A 19,386-nucleotide genomic window follows, 5' to 3' on the forward strand; every position below is an offset into this window, starting at 1 on the left:
GAGAGAGAGAGAGAGAGAGAGAAGATTAATTTTTGCATTGAACCATTGCGTGAGATTGATTTTTGCATTGAACCATCTCGTATTTATAGTTTTTAACATTTAGGCTTTGTTTGGAAGTGAAGGAAGGTTAGCGAAAGAAGGCCCAAGAAAAATGAGAGGAAAATTCTACTATTCACACTTCTAGATTTTTCTACTCTCTCCGTTCCAAATTGACAGTCCATTTTGGGGATTTCAACTATTTAAGGAGACATGCAATGATTACACCTACAATGCCTATTATTTTCATCATTACTCCTTATATTCTACCTATTTTATAACACTTATATTCATTTGTGAATGACATTTTTGTAAAATCACCAAATTTTTCTTTCCATTTTTGGAAAGGACCATCATTTTGGAATAACCCAAAATAAAATGGGAAAATGATGGCCCATGACCTGTTTTGATAATTAATATCCGTCAAGGACATACTGAGAACATTTGTTAATGCTGAAAATGTCTTTGACGGGTATTAATTATCAAAACACGTCCTGGATCGTATTTTCCCAAATAAAATAACGGACTCTCAATTTGAAAACAGATGGAGTGTTTTCTCTCCTCTTTCTCTCCAAACTAAACAATAGGAGAGAAGTAATTTTAATTCTCTTCCTTTCTCCCACTTTCCTCAAGCTCCAAACAATGTTTTATTTGATTTTTTGGAATTTCAGCTTCACTCGTTGGGGTGTTAATAATGGTATTTGGAGTGATGAGAAAATAACAATAATGGTATTTGGACATGTTAAATTAGTTAATTTTGGGAGACATACACAAAAAGATTCTAGGGTTTGACTTTTATGGCCGACCAAGTAATAAATTGTAAAGTCTTGCAACTAAAAACCCTGCATTTGATGATTTTAATCTCGCATCCATTTCCCTAATCTTTTTCAAATTGCCATATTCTTAGGAAGAAAAAAAAAGAATTCAATTACATAGATCCAAAAACTATTTTCTAGTTCAAAAAGGGAAATTCATACGCTTTTAACACTAAAAAACAAAAGGGGAGCATGGATATCCAAAAATGCTGAGTGTGAAAATCACTCCCCTTCGGGAAAAAAAAAACATTCTAATGTTACGGTCTAAAGGATCATTAGGCCATGCTTTCATGAATTTATAGAATCGATATATAAATCTTTTGACCAACATATTAATGGACACTGCGAATTTGTCTAGTTACACAATCAAGTGGAACACACTAGTTCTTATTTTGGACCTTAATTAGTCCAAACACCAATGAAAGTAACTGATTAAAATTGCTCAACAATGTTTTGTTTCCCCTGCTGATTTGCCAAGCTCGTTTCTATGGTTGTGGTTTCGCTGGATGGTATTTGATGCACGTCCTATTAAAACATTTTGATTGCTCCATAAATCTATACCCACAAAAAAAATCATTTTTAGGGCTTAAATTTTTATTGATATTACAATTTTCTATTCCTTGTAAAAAGTACAGGCCAAAGTCTACAATTACCATGGAGGAGGTTGAGAATCGTAATCTATATTATAAAACAGAACGATTTTCTTTAAAAATGTCTAGATATACAAACATAGATGCATCTACAATCGTTCGATCGTACTTAGTAATATGGTTATAGCCGTTGGATCAAAGAAATGAAGCGCTCTCTCTCTCTTCCCATAAATTACTCCCATTAGGCCCCGATTGGATGCCGTATGTGTTTTGGATGTATTATTTATGAAGGGGGGATAAAATAGTACGGAGTATTAGTTAAGAAGGGAGAACCCACATTGATGTGACATTTATAAATAGTGTATTAAAAAGTAGATGGTTTGGATGATATATTAGAGAAAGGGGATAAAATAATACTTAGTTTGGATAGAGGATAAATTGGGCATATAAGGAAGGGTGTATAATGTAAAAAGTTGTCAAATGATTCATTTGCCCTTATGCAGTGCAAAATTTGTAATCGATACCCCGCCAATGTATCTACCTTAATTAATAATAAAATTGATTCATCGTTGCCCATAAATAAACACCACTGCATATTCCAAACACACACAGTTATGTTTTTCCACCAAAGTCCAGATTTTCATGCTGTTTTCCAAACACACTCAGTTTTCTCTCAAAAAAACACGCACACACACAATGCTTGCTCAATCCATTAAACACACGCACCTGCATTTTAGTCACAAACTTGCACCAACAGGTCACACACACACACACAACCCCTTGCTGTCTGGCATGCTATTTTCTGCAGTTTAGCATGCTCTCCAATGGGCAGCAAAACTTGCCTAAATTAAACACATATAGATTGAGGGAACACAGCAGCACACACTACATTTAAACACACACAAATATAGTAGCAGCCATTCATTCAACTACAGTAAAGCTGCACAGAAAACCAAGTCCAAAACTATAGTTTGGAGTGCAACTTAGCATGTTGTCCAATGGACTCAGAAAAGTATTAGGAAAAACATGAGGGTACTCATGGCTGCAACAAAAGTTACCCGGCCAAGGCACTACCTTCATTTAAATTGTAATTGTTTCATCATCGCTCTTTTAGGGGTATCGAATCACCCATAACCTGTCATTCAACATAATTGTAATTACTTAACCATATTTGCCATAAATTGGGTGAACAAAAGTAAAGTAGGAATACATGACAATGTCATCATCAACCATCACAAAGTTCTTACTTACAACATTACTCCATAGTTGTCAATTACTTAACCATTACAAAGTTCTTATGCCATGTGGTGTTCAATAATCATGCTACAACTAGCCATCTAATTTCTTTATTTGGTCAAACGGAAATAGCTCTAGTTTCTTATTTACCCTCTATTGTGTCCTCCATTATAGAGCTAAGAAGGTGAAGTCCAGTATAATCCAGAAGACACGTGCTATCGGCATCACAATAGAAGTTGTCTCATTGAGAATTTTGTCAATGTAACTTCAAGACACAAACAATAGTTGTCCAAAAAAAATCTAATGAACATATCCACAATAGCGAATAAAAAAAAGAAACCATATCCACAGTTTGAGCATCTGAAACGTGGACATATTAATGCAAGTTCATTGGGTATCCTGGATCATAATGACCACGGGGCTTATCCACCAAAATCTAGTTCTCTGTAATTTGTTCAAATTGTTTTTCCAGCATAAACCAGATGCTTCCAACCATTGCCTCTTCACTTTGAGGTTTATCAAGTAAATTGCTTTGCATTTTTAGTAACATCTCCGGATTTTTAACAAGTCATTATTTCCCTAGTTTGCAAGTCCAATAACCAAATCATTTTATGATTTTATCCTACTTTCCTCTATACAAAATCAAAATCTTGAAATTAAGACTCTTCAGGCATATAGATATATCTATGAAATCCAATACTAGTAAAAGAAACTTTTCTGGAAATCCTAACCATATATCGAGAAATTAACCATAACCAAAAAATACCATTGATCTTCTGTTTTCTGATTTGCATGTTATTTTTTGGGTTAAAAGTTGCTCTTTTCTGGGTTTAAAATTCAATTACAAACAAATTGAACTTAAATCGAAGCCCTAACCGCAAATTAAAATCAAAATCCTAACCAGAAATCATAAATAACAGATCGCACCAGATGGTAGTGTAAATCGAAATTAAGACAAAGTGTAAATCATACCAGAATTGCGCAAGGATGCATTCAACGGATCGCACCAGAATTGCACCACACAACCCATGAGTTTTCTGTGTTTTTGTACAGTAAAGAGGAGATAAAGCAAAAATGAGATGAAGAGTGTAACGCCCCGAATTTTGGGAACGTTAAAAGGACATTTTTATTGAATTTCAAAATAGAGTCTGACTCATTATTACAACACAATCTCCATAAGAGTACTTTCATTACAAAAGGGAAGGAAACTAGGGCTCCTATCTACTGCTCTGCTTCTTCCTCCATCCTGACTAGCTCTTCGGCTCCAAAGGCTTTCAAGGTGTAGAGTTCACCCTGTTCATTTATAAGATCTGACACATTATACCGGCGTCGCCACCAATATAATATGTCAGAGTCACCAAAGGTAACACCGTGAGCTACAAAGGTTCAATAGAGTAACCCATACCCTCTACCCCTTACACTTATGAACAAACAATCATAAATTTAATGATTTGCACACAGTTCCTACATATTTGATAAAATAGTTAACAATGGCACATCCACATTCACTATCCATTAACGTTGGTGTCCGTGATTTTTTGAGTTTCTCCTACGCGACATCTCGTAGACTATGTCACTGGTTTCACCTTTCATTTACCAAATCAACATTTTCAAAATCGTCATTTTACACACCCAACCTCGGTTCCGCCGCGCCGGTCTCCCGAGTATCCTCACAATGATTCCGTTGCGCCGGGTTCATATTGGCACACAAAAATATGAAATTTGGCATTGGCTCCTCTCCACGGATAACCAATCCACAATTCAAACCCTCGGTTTCGCCGCTCCGGGTTCCCGAGTATTCTCACAATGGTTCCGCCGCTCCGGGTTCCCATTTGGGTTTTCGAAAAACACAATTCATCCCTCGGTTCTGCCGCTCCGGATTTTCGAGTATACCACAATGGTTCCGCCGCTCCGGGTTCCCATTGGGTTTTCAAAATCATTCATTTACACACATACCACACAATGGGCAAGTCCGGCCTCGTTGAGGTTTCAAATTCACACATTGCCTTTAACACACCCTAAGTGTCATGTTTCTACCTCATCGATTTCCGTGTCACGTTTTCATGCAACGACTCCATGGTAGGACTTTTCACATACGAAATCATAAATCATTCATTGTAATCTTGAAACTAAACTAGCAAGATCATCCAACTCTATATTACTAATCATGTTTAAATCACAACTTAAAGCGTAACGCCACATGTACGGACGCCTTTGGAGTGAAAATCACTTATGCTTTGCAACAAGACAAGTAATGCAAACAATTCATAACACATGCTCATAACCATCTAAAGATCAAAATACGAATACTTTCATCAACAATAATGTCTCATTTTTTGCAAAACCGTTCTTTCTTCTTTTGTGGGAAATTCAAAACAACACATGTGTTTATTATGGTAAAAGTCGATTATTCCAACATGTTCATACTTCAATTAGCGAAAATAAATTATTAACTATCATGCATTTCAAAACATCATAAGTAATAGATGACCTTATCTACAGAGAATCTACTTATACTTCCAACATACGGTTCTACGTTATACGTTGAGTTTAGTGAATAAGGGACTCTACATATACTTAAAGATAGCATATATGGGACTCTACCTTTCTTCTTGGCGGTAGTGACGACTACGGAAAGTAAGTTGGCGATCGGGCGAAGTAACTTCCTACGGTTGGCTTTCGGTAACTTTGAAAGAAAAAGGTTTCTCTCGAAACTACTTTGTGACTAAAACTACTCAACTTTATGGATCGAAAGGGTGGTTTTAGGATGAGTTTTTTGAAGAACTTAGGAAGAACTCCAAGAACACTCAAGAACAAAGAAGAACAAAGAACAAATGCAAGAATTCTAGAGAGAGAAGTTGGAGGATGAAGGTGTGGGTTGAAATGGCAAGTGAGGGGTCCTATTTATAGCAAAATTCTTGGCTTCTCCTCTCTCTTCTTGGCCGGCCATATCTCTCTCTCTTTTTCTCTCATGAATTTGCTCCATGGTCATGTCAAATCATGCTTGAAAGCCTTCCATGACTTGTCTTATCCAATCCTTTTAGGCTTAAGGCTATAAACTAACTAGGATCTTAGGCTTTCTAGATGAATCTAGGTGATTATAGCCTAGGTCTTACAAGTTTAGGGTAGGGTTTGATTAAGCTAAAGAGTAGTCTTTCATGTTTAGTCATTCATAGGTCTAGATTGTAGTCAATTTCTAGGATGATTAAAGACTAGTTTGGAAGCAAATCTATGATGACTAAGGCTAGGATTCTATACTTGAAAAAGACTAGAGTGAGTTGTCAAGTCAATTGGACTAAGGCTAAAATAGGGCTAAAGAGGTAGCTTGTGCAAGTGTACAAACCTCAAAGCACACACGTGCACTTTTCTCTCTCTCTCTCTCGGCCTCTCTCCTCCCTCGGCCTCTCTCTTTCCTTCTCTCTCCCTAGTACAATGTACAAATATATATATATATATATGTATATATATATATTCATATATCGGGGCGGTTCAATGGACAACTATTTAGACACCTAAAAAAACACCTCATAGTTTCTGATCAAATTTTGATGATCCGAGCCGCTCAATGTGATCAGAACGTGATTTTAAGGGTACCCGCGAGAAATCAGTAAAAAAAAAAAAGACCGAAAAGGGCTTGATCTAAGTATTTTTAGCTTAAATTTAATGAATGGTTCAATTAAAAACTGTTTAAAACGAGCACTTTCGATCATTTTTTTCGGCTAATTTCTCGCTGGCACCCTTAAAATCATATTTTGCACATATTGAACGGTTCGGATCGTAAAAATTTGATCGGGAACTATGTGATTGAGATTTGGGGTGTTTTTTTAGGTGTCTAAATAGTTGTCCATTGAACCGCCCCGTTCATATATATAAGTACATATATGTATATATCTAGGAAAGTAACCCTAGAATAGTTAGGTTTAAGGCTACAATCCTAGGTTTGCATGCATGGCAAGGCTAGGTTAACTACTTTTGGAAGCAAAATGATGACTATGATTTGTCTTGTCAAATCTTTCTATTCATTGGCAAGTCTAGCTTCCATTATCCAAGGGATAAAGATTTTCCTAACAATTATGGACCAATGGTTAACCATTTCCTAAAAAGTAAGTCTATGGCCAAGTAGTCATGATTAAAGTAGGTTATGAGTGCTACTTTTGGTAGTATTATGATTGCTATATTTGTCTAATGGTTCTTAAATGCTAGGAAAATGTAACTAAGTCAATTGGTACTTAGGTTGGCCTAACTAGTGGTTGGAAACAAAACCTTTTACCCAAAAGATAAGAATTACCTTAACAACTATCGTTCAATTGGTAAAGAGAAAAGTTACACTAGGAAGATGTAATGATGAAGAATAAAGTCAAGAATTGACTAGTCAAGAAAGTGCAATGATTACATCCTTTAGTCCAAAAGGTTCAATTAGGATTTGGATGGGTTCATAAGGTTAAAAAAAAGTCCAATTAAGGTTAGAGAAATGTAATTAGGTGAATTGGTAGTCCGGTTCTTCTAAGTAATCGGTTGGAAACTAATTTTACTAGCCAAGTAGGCTTCTAGCCAAGAAATATAAATTTTAAGGACTAAAATCTAATTATGACGGATTATTAGAAATTAAAAAGAAATTTTAAAAGCAATCCAAGTAATTAAAAATAAAATTCAAATTTTTAACAAAATTTTTATTTACCAAAAATCAGGGTCGTTATAAAGAGGGGCATTAAGGAGGGAAAAAATGGCAAGATTTCACATGTATTGCGCCGGATTAGTTATTGCTATCTCCGGAGGTCGCAATAATTTAGTACCCAGAAGCTGGTGTTAGTGAAGAAGGGGATAAAGATATACAGGAGGAAAAGATGATCCCAAACAAAGCAAAACCTGTTCAATCAAGAGCCAATACACCCGAATTGCCTCATACACCCAACGGATACCGCATCCAATCAAGGCCTTAAGGCGTTATTCAAATGAAAACCAAAATCATATATAATCTTTGTACAAAACCGAAATCAAAGTCAACATTCCTTTTCCTATTCAAAAACTGTATGGATACCGACCCGAGCACACCGACCATGGCCATCGATGGTACACGGTACCCACTCGTGGCCCCGCACGGATGATCCGACCCATTCAATAATTTAAAAAAACAACAAGTGGGCCCATGAAAAATCAGCTACATCCGATATGTGTAAGTGCTTATCAAATCTTCCCATTTTTGAAAAATCAAGAAAAAAAATTGGAAAGATTAGATGAAAATGAGAAAATTGGATTGAGCACTTATACATACGGATGGAGCTGATTTTCAAATGCCCACTTGGTTTTTATTTTAAAATTATTAAACGACTCGAATCATCCATACGGGTTCGGAGTGGGCCCGTGAATGGTCGGTACGTACTATTTGTGTACTTGGGTTGGTATCCGAAACATCCTCTTTTCCTATTTCTAGGCAATCAAACGTACATCATGGAAATCACAGAAAATAAAACTTTTTATACATCGTTCATATGATTTTCACATTTTTCTTCTTTATGTTCTCTATAACAACTCGTAATTTTTAACAATAATAATAGTATTTGAAAAGCTTTATTCTTAATAATAAAATTCTCTTTATTATTAAATATATACAATTATAATTAAATATATACAATTATAATTAATTTATCCTAATTACCTTATTTTTATTTTATTTCTTTCGTTACAAATTACATGCATGCATAATTACGAATTTCCTTCCACCTCACCCTCTCCTACTGAGTCTCTACCTTCTCCCTAACCCTATTTTTCGTCCATATTCCGTCCATCTTAAAGCCAAGAATTAGAATTCCATTAAAACACAATTTTATCACCCTTATCAAAAAAATTCTCTTATATATACCCCATAACTCCGACCCTAGGGCACACCACGCCACTCCCCACATCCCACCAGTCCAGAAGAGAGAGAGAATTCGGAGAAAACGAAGCTCCAATCCATAGAGTTTTAGAGAGAAGGAAAGAGAGAGAAAAGTGGGTTTCATAGCCACGACCAACCGAGACCCGAATTGATCATACCAATCACTTCCCTCAACCCCAAGCATCATTCAATTCGAGCCCAAGGTCCCCCAATCGCCAAAACCGAAGTTGTCTTCTCCAAAAACTCAAGATTCGTTTTAAAATCAATTCGATCCAAACCAAGGTATTATAATCCATTCCAAACACTTCTTTACGTTTATTAAGTGTTTTTATGCGTAACCCAATAGCCCGAACGAACCCATGCATCGAAACCATAACGAAAAGACAAAAAAACGGATTCTGGACGCGACCTTGCGGCCGCAACCTTCGGGCCGCAAGAACCAGGCTCGAGTTTGCGGTTCTCTGCTCAGCCGCAAGGTTGACTCGGTCAAACCTTGCGGCAGGTTCTGTTTTGGTTCGAAACGACTTTTCGACCTTCCGAACATCGTTTTTGACCCCTGAACTATTTTTCCTAGACTTTTCACACCTCAAAGATCATACCTTGTTAATTTCATAATTTATTTATTTATTTAGATATTTATCAATTATTTATTCGTTATCTTTCAAGATTTTGTAAACGAAAAATATTTGCGACCTTCCAAATAATATTTTTAACACCCAAACTATTTTTCCTAAATTCCTCACACCTCAAAGATGATATCTTGTTAATTTCATACTTTTTTATTTAATTTACTATTTATTATTATTTTTACAATGTTTCCAATTAAAATTACCTTACGACCTTATAAACCTTATTATAAATTCTCGACTAATTTTATTTAGACTCCTTACCTTCCAAAGATGAAACGTTGTTAACCTCGACCTATCTTATTTATTAAATAATTTATTATCCATTTATTTTTCTTTTGACAACTTTTATTAATCTTTTTATTTAAAATAATCTCGGGGCCCTCCGAACCCAACTTTTGACACTCAACTGGTTGTATAGGACCTTTAGGACTCTTATTAAGGTCATGATAAATATTCTAATATTTTTATTTAATTAATGTATTTAATTAGTTTTTAATTAATCTATTATCTTAGAATTAATTAATAAGAGCCCAGAAAATCTTTCTTTTAAATTAATTTAAAACTCTTACTTTATTATTGACATTGTGACCATACAAGATTAAGGGCAACGGCCCATCCATAAAAAGTTGCGTGATTTCATTATTTATTAATTATTTTAATTATTATTGATTAGTTGCATATTGTGCCGATACTTGATTTAAATGCTAAATTGGACCCTAGAGACATGGGGTGGTATTGCGAAATAAAATTCATCTAGACGATGCTAGATAATGGATAAACTGGAAAGTTTTTATTTTTAGATTGCATGCAGGCGTGATTTTGAGATGTGATGAAAATGAAACTGGCGGGTGTCCAGTGATAAATTGATAGACTGGCGGGTGTCCAGTGATGAATTAATACTGGCGGGTGTCCAGTGGTGATTGTGATGTGGTTTGTGAAGTGGTACATAAGATAAGCGAACCCTAGTCGTGATTCAGGCATGATAAGCTTTCCTCTTGTTGTAGTTATTGGGATGTATACTCGGTACATAACTTAGGTGCATCTGCGACAGCAAAGGGAAGTGATCTCATGGGACCGAGCATGGCTAGTGGTTGGGGAGGAAAGATCCCGCGGATGAGATCTTAGATTACACAACAAGTTAATGGATAGTAATAAACTGGTTTATGTGGAACAAATTCTGTCTTGCTTTTTCGCACTACTATTATCCTGCTGCTTGCTAACTGTAAAGTAAGAGGAGTAGTTGGGTTGGATTATACTACGGGGTGAACTCTTTCACTCATGTACGGATTGCCTGGCTTCCGTGCCAGATTTTGCAGAAAATCCAGAAGAGGCGCAGAATCTCGAAGGTGAGCAGTATTATAGTGAGAAGGATCCAGAGGCAGAGGCAGAGGCTGAGCCAGAGTATGCTTGGGATCCGTATCAAACTTAGAAGATGACTCTGTTATTTTGTTTAGTTTATTATCACAAAGACTATTTTCAGTATTTCTATAATAATTTGTAATAAACGAAACTCTAGGGTGAATTATCCGATTTGGATTTTAAATCTTAATTCAATAAATTTTTAGAAATCAATATTTAAAACCTCCGATTTTATTTTCGAAAATCGGGGCGTTACAACTTGGTATCAGAGCCTTAGGTTCAACCCTCGGCCTTGGGTAGTTTGGGTAGATCACATCAGATTGAGTATTTCACTACAAGTTTAAAATGACACTGTTTGAAATATACCGAAACCTAACGATAAATATAATTTTCTTTTTTAAATGGACCCCACGTTTGCAGACCAACTAGCCGATGAATGGAGCAGATTGCAAGACTTCTTGGAAAACACTGTAGGATTCGATTTCTCTTTTCAAGACCCTTACGTACCAGCTGAGTTCCCTATTATGTACGGCCAGTATCAGCAGCTGAGGGTGAATTCGCCAAACCAGAGAGAGGTATACACGGCTCAACATCCAAACCCATGGAGAAGGGCTAATCTCAAGAGGGAAATCCGTAACATACTAGAAAGTATACCGGGCTTTGACATCAGGAGCGAACCATATTACTCACATTATAGGGATATGGATAACCAGCCTCTGATTCCCACCCCAGACCGAAATCATAACTCTCCCAACATTCAGGAGGAGGATGAGATGGCCCAGCTAACTGTGGAAGTAGAAAACCTAAGGGCGTTCATGACAGCCACCCCAAATTTTCCTATGGGAGATGATTATTTTTGTAATCTTCCTCAAGATTTGAGTCTTGCCAATTCACTTCAAAATGTCTCCAACTTATTAATTCCTGTCGATCAAAAACTTATTAATTCCTCTCTCTCTCTCTCTCTCTCTCATCAAAGCGAAACAACGATGGTAACATTAATTAATTCCTCTCTCTCTCTCTCTCATCAAAGCGAAACAACGATGGTAACATTAATTTTGACCCAACAAAAAGGAGGAGGCGGGGGGGCTGCTGCCCCAAGGGGGCAGCAGCGTGCTGCTGTCCCGGCTTTCCGGGCCGGCTCCGGTCTCGCTCCGATGATCTGAAACGTTCATTTTGTAGAGCTCGTCGAGTAGAATAACTATGCAAAAAATCAGCTTAGTTGAATATCATTAAGTGACTGATCGGAGCCCATATAACTCTCGGTCCACGGGTTACAATGGATTTGATTCAGTGTTTCGGATTCATTCTTTTTAAGATAAAAAGATTCCGATCAGGCATTTAATGATATCCAATTAAGCTGATTTTTTACATAGTTATTCTACTCGACGAGTTCTATAAAGTGAACGTTTCAGATCATCAGAGCGAGACCGGAGCGGGCCCGAAAAGCCGGGACAGCAGCACGCTGCTGCCCCCTTGGGGCAGCAGCCCCCCGCCTCCCCCAAAAAGGATAGCTTAAGACGCAACAAAACAAATTCACTAATTTTCATTACATTTACGACATACCTCAAAGTACAAACCAAATGACATAATTGGTACCATTGCTATGCACACCCAAATTAAGGCCCAAAACCCCAACATAAAAAATAAAAATAAAAATAAAAAAGCATAATTGTGATGGAACAAATCAAATACGGTAACGCCCTGTTTGGCGGCAGCCAAAGGAAGCCGGATATAGCTGGGGTCCGATCTCCTCTGTCCTGAACACCCTTGTGTTTTTGTACCGCGACGGGCTTTTCAGCTGTTGGATTGTGTGATTTTTTTTTTTTTTATGTTTTAAATCAAACGGCCGAAGAACCCCTTGACACAAAAGCACATAAATTTTCGGCACCGAGAATCCTGGCCCCGATACAGCATTGGGCCTTTTGTAGAAATGCATTCAACGTCGAAGAGCCACAGAAGAAAACACAACCAGAAACATGAAGATGAGTGCACCAATGAAGGAAGCCACCACTGCTCCGCTGACACGTTGGCAAAAGTCGTTGAACTGTTGACAAATGGCCAACCAATTTGTGTTGGAATTTCCGTTGTGTGCCAAGTACACGATCGCAGCCGCCGCCGAAGCAGCTGATGTGGTTACCGCTACCATCACCTGCATGTATTTTTCACACATCGTTGTATCAATTTTGTTTTTTTATAACTCAGGCGTTCGGACCGGCCAGCTTACCGCATCGTTATATTGGTAAGTTCTCTTGTGGTTTTTTTTTTTTTTTCCTCGTAAAAATGAAGTACGTTCTATAACTTTACTTTGTTGCATGCTTAACTTGTCATGTTACGTACAAATAGTATATGGCTATTTAGATAGACGATAGTGACAAATATTTTCGATCATCCTATGCAGATTTTTGAACTTGCACTCTACTCTTTTATAACTGCACTAAAAGACAAATTTGAGAGTGCATTTATAGCAAAGTGAAGTGCAAAATCGTTACCCTTTAGGAGATTTAGAAAATTGGGGCCTCGTTCCAATTTGAGGTTGGTCCCTTGTAATTCTACTTCAAAAGGAAAAAATAGTGTATTGCTTAACATAATACTATATCGCTAAAAATAATATATAGTACAAGATAGCAGAGTGAATTTTTTGTAAAACAAATAGGAGGGAACTTAGGAATTTTCCAAGAACAAATCGGACAGGCAAGTATTAGACATTTTAAAAACACGTTGGACGGACTAACGTTCTACAATTTTAAAATTTTTTATCATAGAAACTAATATGATTTTAAATGGAATTTGAAAAAGTGGATATATAGGGCAATCATCGTCGTCTGAGCTGATTCACCCGTCGATCCGTTCTTGATTAGGGTATAATGGCTATACAGCCTATACAAGATTTCGTGCATAAATAATTTCATTTTCCTTTCCCGTAACAAATACTATAAGTCAGCCAATGGGAGGGAAATCATTCTCATGTATGTGGATGAATGTAGAGAGAGAGAGAGAGAGAGAGAGAGAGAGAGAGAGAGAGAGAGAGAGCTCACAGTGTCTAAGACGAGGAGGAGGAGCCTGATCGCAACTGCATGGGGTCGAACGATGCAGACTATGGAAAAGGGCAAGGAGAGGACCAGGTACCCACTTGCTATTGCATTTGCTATCACAAAGAATCTGCCATCCATGTATGCATATATATCAAACAATATCACACTGTAGATCTAACCTTTAAACTTTTATAAGTAGATGAATTGGTAGTTAACAATATGATGTTGTATCATACTATACAAAAGAATATTCCGCATTCAATTTTTTTTGCTCGGCAAAAAAAAAAAATTTGAAAGAGAGCCTACCTAATAATTGAACTATCTGCATGTGATTAGTTTTTTTTTATTAATAAAAAAGAGCCTGGTAACACGTGAAATATGCATGTCGCGGATATAAATGATGGAATTCTCGTTTTTTGGAACAATTGAAAGTTTTAGATGAGCTGATAGCTAGTTAGCAACTTAACAATTTAATGAGCACGTTCTTAATTAATCCTGTACACTAGCCCATTAGTAGAAAGATAAATAATTAGTAATAGTAAGATTTAATGACGCACGTAAAAGCAGGGAGATCATCATAGTTAGCTTGGAACTGGAAGAACTGAGTGAAAAAAGGAAGGGTTTGGTTAGTGGTTCCCATGGTAGTGGTGGCAGCTAAAGCAGCAACAATGGCACACAGCCTGAGAATGAAGTCGAAAATCGCGACGCCCCTCTTCCACCCTCCTCTTGCGTATCGGGCAGCTCTTGTGGTGGCTGCTATAGCCACAGGAGCGGCGGCTGCCGCTTTGGAGCTACCGGATTTCGACTCCTGCCTCAGGATTGGTGTTTCATCGCTGTCCTTGGGATGGTCCATGGGAATTTTTTAGGAGAGAGAGGGGATGGGAAGGAGAGAATATGGAACTGTTTGAAGAAAAGTGAGGTATAGCTTGTTGTGGATTGACAATGTGGGGTGGTGGTTATTTATATTTATATAGGGGTTAGAGAGAGAGAGAGAGAGAGAGAGAGAGAGAGAGAGAGAGAGAGAGAGAGGAGTTGGTGCATGCTTCTCTATTGCTCTGGATAGAAGAGAGGAGTTGTTGTCTTGCTCCACTTGGCGGAAAATGGAATTTTACAATTTGAATACTCCAAAGGAAGAGCATTACCTATATTTTGTTTCTGTTTTGTTGTTATGTGCTCTCAAATATGATTACCGAATCCATCTTGACTTTAATAGATCCAAGGACAAAAAATATATATATTCTTTGGATAATTCAAGTGTTCGGTCAGCTTACGCATACCTCAATTAATTCCAGGATCGGTTCAATTTCATCGCCGACTTGTGGGGTGTCGAATTAAATTTGAAGTGAAGTAAAACTTTGTATGGACTGGCCCCAAAGAAATTGATAACTACTAGAGGTGTCAAACAACTTAATATTTGTTGTGTTATGCGCTTTCGTGCCCGTCTAGAACCGTATCATGCCGATGCCTGGCCTATGTTGTGCCACATTTAAATGTGTCGTGCCTGTGCCAGCCTGGCTTGTTTGACACCTCTATTTTTTTTTCCTTGCTAAGCAAAAAGATTTTATTAATCTTTGGAAACGATAAAAAAATTAAATGGAAGGCAAAAAGCCACTCAAAAATCAACCTCAAAAGAAGGTAAGATGTCAACTGAAACCTTTACTGAAAACACCAATGAGATTTCGAACTAAGAACTTAATTAAAATTAAGAGAAAGAACTAGCAACCTCCTACATTTCAAGCCCTTCACCATTAGCGGGTAAAAAAATAAAAAAATCAATTTTGCCCAGCCCATCAAAGTAGGCTGCACCTTGGAGACTACTCCCGTTGGCCTATCATGAGTCCCACACTGATAATCTAAGCTGCAAAATTTTGTCCATTTTTGCATTTAAATTATTTTGGAAAACTATGATTTCTCAGCTGATAAACCATGTTTGTCAACGAAATCAAGTCCGGAAAAACGACCATAAGCTTCCATAGAGAAACTTTTATGTATCCCATTCAGTCCGTTTTACATTTTTCGGCCATTTTTCGATCACATTTTGATGATCAGCTACTTTCATTTTATAGAGTTCGGTAAAAATCTTAATCATACCAAAAATCGTGTTCATCAAACTTTATTTAATATACGATCGGCACACGTAAAAATTGAAGAAAACCAAAATTAGGTCCAAAAACACACTGAATCAGAACCCAGTTTTGGTTTTTTGGCAATTTTCACGTGTGCCAATCATGTATCAAATAAAGTATAATGAACATGATTTTTGGTATGAATAAAGTTCTCATCAAACTCTACAAAATGAATGTAACCGATCATCAAAATGTGATTGGAAAATAGCCGAAAAATATGAAACGGATCGGAGGGATACCAACTCCCTTAGTATATGCCGAGCAAAAAAAAAAAAAACTCCCTTGGTATACCCGGTATACATAAAAATTTCTCGCTCGGCTAACTCTCTCTCTCTCTACCTATCTCTCTCTCTCTTCTGGTTACAATGGCTAGGGTTTTTTTGCTTGGGGAGGAGGCCTCCTCCTCCCCCGGGCATCTCTTCCGACTCCGATCCCCTTCCCTTTCGTTTTTCCTCATTCTCTTTTCATTCCCCCTCTATCTTCAACATCCCATCGGCTTGCCGTCACCCGCTGGTATTGCTCCCAAGTATACCTGGTTTTCGCCTAACGGCTAGGGTGTTGGCGGCTGGGTTGTTGATAAGTGCCGAAATATTGATATTTTGGTTCTCCAAATTATACTTGTTAGTCATTTATATTTGTTATTTGATATTTATTTTGCTTCTATTTTGTTTATAGGTTGCTCGAGCTCGTTGTCCAATATATTGGATAAAACGAAGAGTTTAATGGAAGTTTGGGGTCAAAGTGTAAAGAGCTTCAAAGTTGAATTGCTAATCTATTAAAGCACGAAGTTTAAGGGCCTATATGTAATTAATACTTGAAACCCTATATAATGGAAATTGACTGACTTCGGCAGTCAGCTGCGGAACAGGGTTTGGAAATTGGACGACGACGACGGGCATGTCCAAAGAACAGAGGACAAGAACTTTGATCTCTTCCACTTCGATGGCCACCTAACTCCTTTTTCTAGGGTATAGATGAAACTTGAACTCTGAATAACCCTTTTATGTTTTGATTTAGGTTTTATTATTCGAATCATTGTTGTATGACTTTTAAGGATTTATTTATGCTATTACTTCTTTCCAGCAAATCTTGTGTATGAAATCCTAGGTTTTATACACGTTCATACAATAGTTTTAATTGTTTTATGATAACCGATTGGATGGATTATACTACGTAAGACGCGTCGTGCCGATGAGACGATCCGTACTTTAATTTTAATTTGAGACGGGTCGTGCTAGTAAGACGATTCGTGCTAGGCGGAGATAGTCCATGCCGATTGGTGATTCATAAATTATTTTTAGGAGATATCGCTAGGGCTTGCAATCCTACGATATCCTGATTGATTCGAATACATGACCTACAATCGAAACATATTTAGGTTACGAAAGGGAAGAGTGGATTCGAAACCCTAGAACTTTTTCCCATCAATTCTTTCCCTGCTTTTCTATCGTCTTTAATTTCAGTTCAATAGTTCTAAGAAATCAACAATCAATCTTTTTCTTGGATTAATATAGAAATTAATTGAAATAACTGCAACTCAACCTTATAATCCCTGTGGAGCGATACTCGGAATACTTATCACTATTCATTTGAGTAGTAGTAATTGTTTCGTGTTATTAATTATTTTTGGTACGGAAACGACCCGATCAGTTGTCGAGGTTCACTCCTCCACGTCGGCTACATCTTCCTTGGAGTAGTCGGTTCTGCTTAATGGCGAGGGGAGGGCGGCCAGCATGGGCTTCCAGTTCCTAGTGATGAGGATTTGGGTGATGTCTAGTGGCGGCAAGGAGGTTTCTGATTTTGCTTGGTGTGGTGGTTTGTGGGTGGTGTTGGCGGCTTTGTAGGGTCGCGGTCGCGGCGACGCACGCCGCTGGTGCTGCTCTGTCCTGTGGTGGAAGCCGGCTGAGGTTTGTTTTGATCCGTGGGTGTGGAGGTGTGGTGGTGGGATTTTTTCTTGTTTTCTTTTTGTTTTCTGCAGGTTCTTTCATCTCGATCGGCAGAAGGTTGATTGCAGTTGTTGGCGGCAGTTTTGAAGCATGGTCGTGAAGGGTATGCGACCCCAATGGTTTGCATTTTCTGGTCATCTTTGCGTGCTGTGTTCGGCCAGTGATCGCTCAGAGGTGTAGATCGGACGAAGGGTTGACTTGGCGGTAGTGGTTCCAGATGTTGTTTTCAATCGTGGTCTTGGTGGTTGAGGCGTCTTTGGAGAGGCGGGTGTTTTTGGCGGGTGTTTCTCCATTCCCATGGCCTTCTCTGTGTTTCCTCTCTTTCGTCGTAGGCCGGTTGCATCATCTTGGTGGGTTTATTGGGGTCCTTCCTGCCGCCGGTCGCTACATTTGAGAGTGGTTGGATCTGCTTAACGGCGAGGCTGGTTGGGTGGTGGTGCTTGTTTGGGCGGTGATGTCTCCAGTGATTTTTGCGGCAGCGGCTAGAAAACGTAGTTAGGGTTTGAGTGTTGGTTCTGCTGGACGGGTCCTTTTTGGGCCCGTTTGTTTTTGTTTGGGCTTATTTATTTATTTGGGTTTTGGGCTATGCTTGATTGATTATTTTTAGGGCTCCCATGTTAAACCTCAGGTGTTTGGGCTTCGGCTCATTTTGTGTATTATCCAATTTTTGGTTAGATTTTCTTTTCCCATCACCCCATTTTTAATATAAAAAAATTTCGATAAAAAAAAAACACGATCATTTTAGGCCGATGTATAAAATTGCACTCATTATTATTTGCATACACTCTTTGGACTAACTAATTAAAGGGTAAAGAATTTGGGCTACCAAAGTTGTACGTAGGTTGAGAGTGGGCCCACCACCTTAAGTCTCATACAAATAATCGGAGTTATTCATTTTATAATATTTTTGTTCAAAAATCTTTTGTTAAAAATTAATTTAGCCGTAAGGGGTTGAGCAATTTATTAATCAGAATGCGCAGTTTAGATTTCTAGCAAAAAAACTGAATAATCTAATCAAGCATTCAACGGAATCTATCTAATTAATTGAACTAATTTTATCGTCTTCAAAATAAACGACTGATCATCTATGTGACTACATTATTTGATAATTGAGGTGTCGGGCTAGCTTACATGCAACTCGCTTAATTTTGAGCGATTAATCTCATTATACATTAGCAGGGCTTCCAATTAAAGTCAAAACAAAACTATGTGAATGGTCCGAATGAGGGATGGTGATGTGCACATCCAGACCGTCCGTCTCGACAATTAATATAGTTCGGACTGCTAGGTGATGTGCGTAATTTCAACCGTCCAACCGTCTCGACAATCCTGACCATTGATTGCCATGATGGACGACCCAAATGTTCACATGCAGCACCATCCCCCGTCCCGCTCCAAGTGTAGATCGAATTTTTTTTCCAGAGTGGAAGTTTTTTTCATTGTTGAAATCGTATTAAATGGCGATTTTCTTTTCTGAATTAAATGATGAAGTTTTTCTAAGTTATTGATCGCCTGATCTTTACAAGAAATTTTGGGTGCAAATGGGGTATTACTGACATGGTACCCGTGCAACACATTCGGATCGTCCAAAAATACAACCGACGGTCCGGATGCAAAGGTACCGAATGGATTTTTAAAAAAAAAGGAAAAAGAAAATGAAAAGACTGTTTCGATCGGGACCTTTTGTTGCTCAGCTTGAACGGCTCAGATGCGCTAATAAGGTACCACGTGGCACCCAATTT

At 37.8% G+C, this 19,386-nt stretch overlaps 2 protein-coding genes across 2 annotated transcripts in view; both read right to left on the bottom strand.

Moving 5' to 3' along the window:
• LOC131327657 (uncharacterized) overlaps window positions 1-19,386 on the bottom strand; it is an 87,472-nt gene that overhangs the window by 51,122 nt on the left and 16,964 nt on the right. The gene's annotated exons all lie outside the window — the stretch shown is intronic.
• Window positions 12,066-14,519, bottom strand: LOC131327597 (casparian strip membrane protein 3-like). Its single transcript, XM_058360767.1, has 3 exons — window positions 14,130-14,519; window positions 13,576-13,699; window positions 12,066-12,689 (listed from the first exon to the last, which is right to left on the bottom strand). The coding sequence occupies exons 1-3, from the start codon at window positions 14,423-14,425 to the stop codon at window positions 12,477-12,479; spliced, it is 633 nt and encodes a 210-aa protein (XP_058216750.1). The 5' UTR covers window positions 14,426-14,519; the 3' UTR covers window positions 12,066-12,476.

The sequence above is a fragment of the Rhododendron vialii genome, chromosome 1a (assembly GCF_030253575.1).
Source record: "Rhododendron vialii isolate Sample 1 chromosome 1a, ASM3025357v1".
Classification (NCBI taxonomy): Eukaryota; Viridiplantae; Streptophyta; class Magnoliopsida; order Ericales; family Ericaceae; genus Rhododendron; species Rhododendron vialii.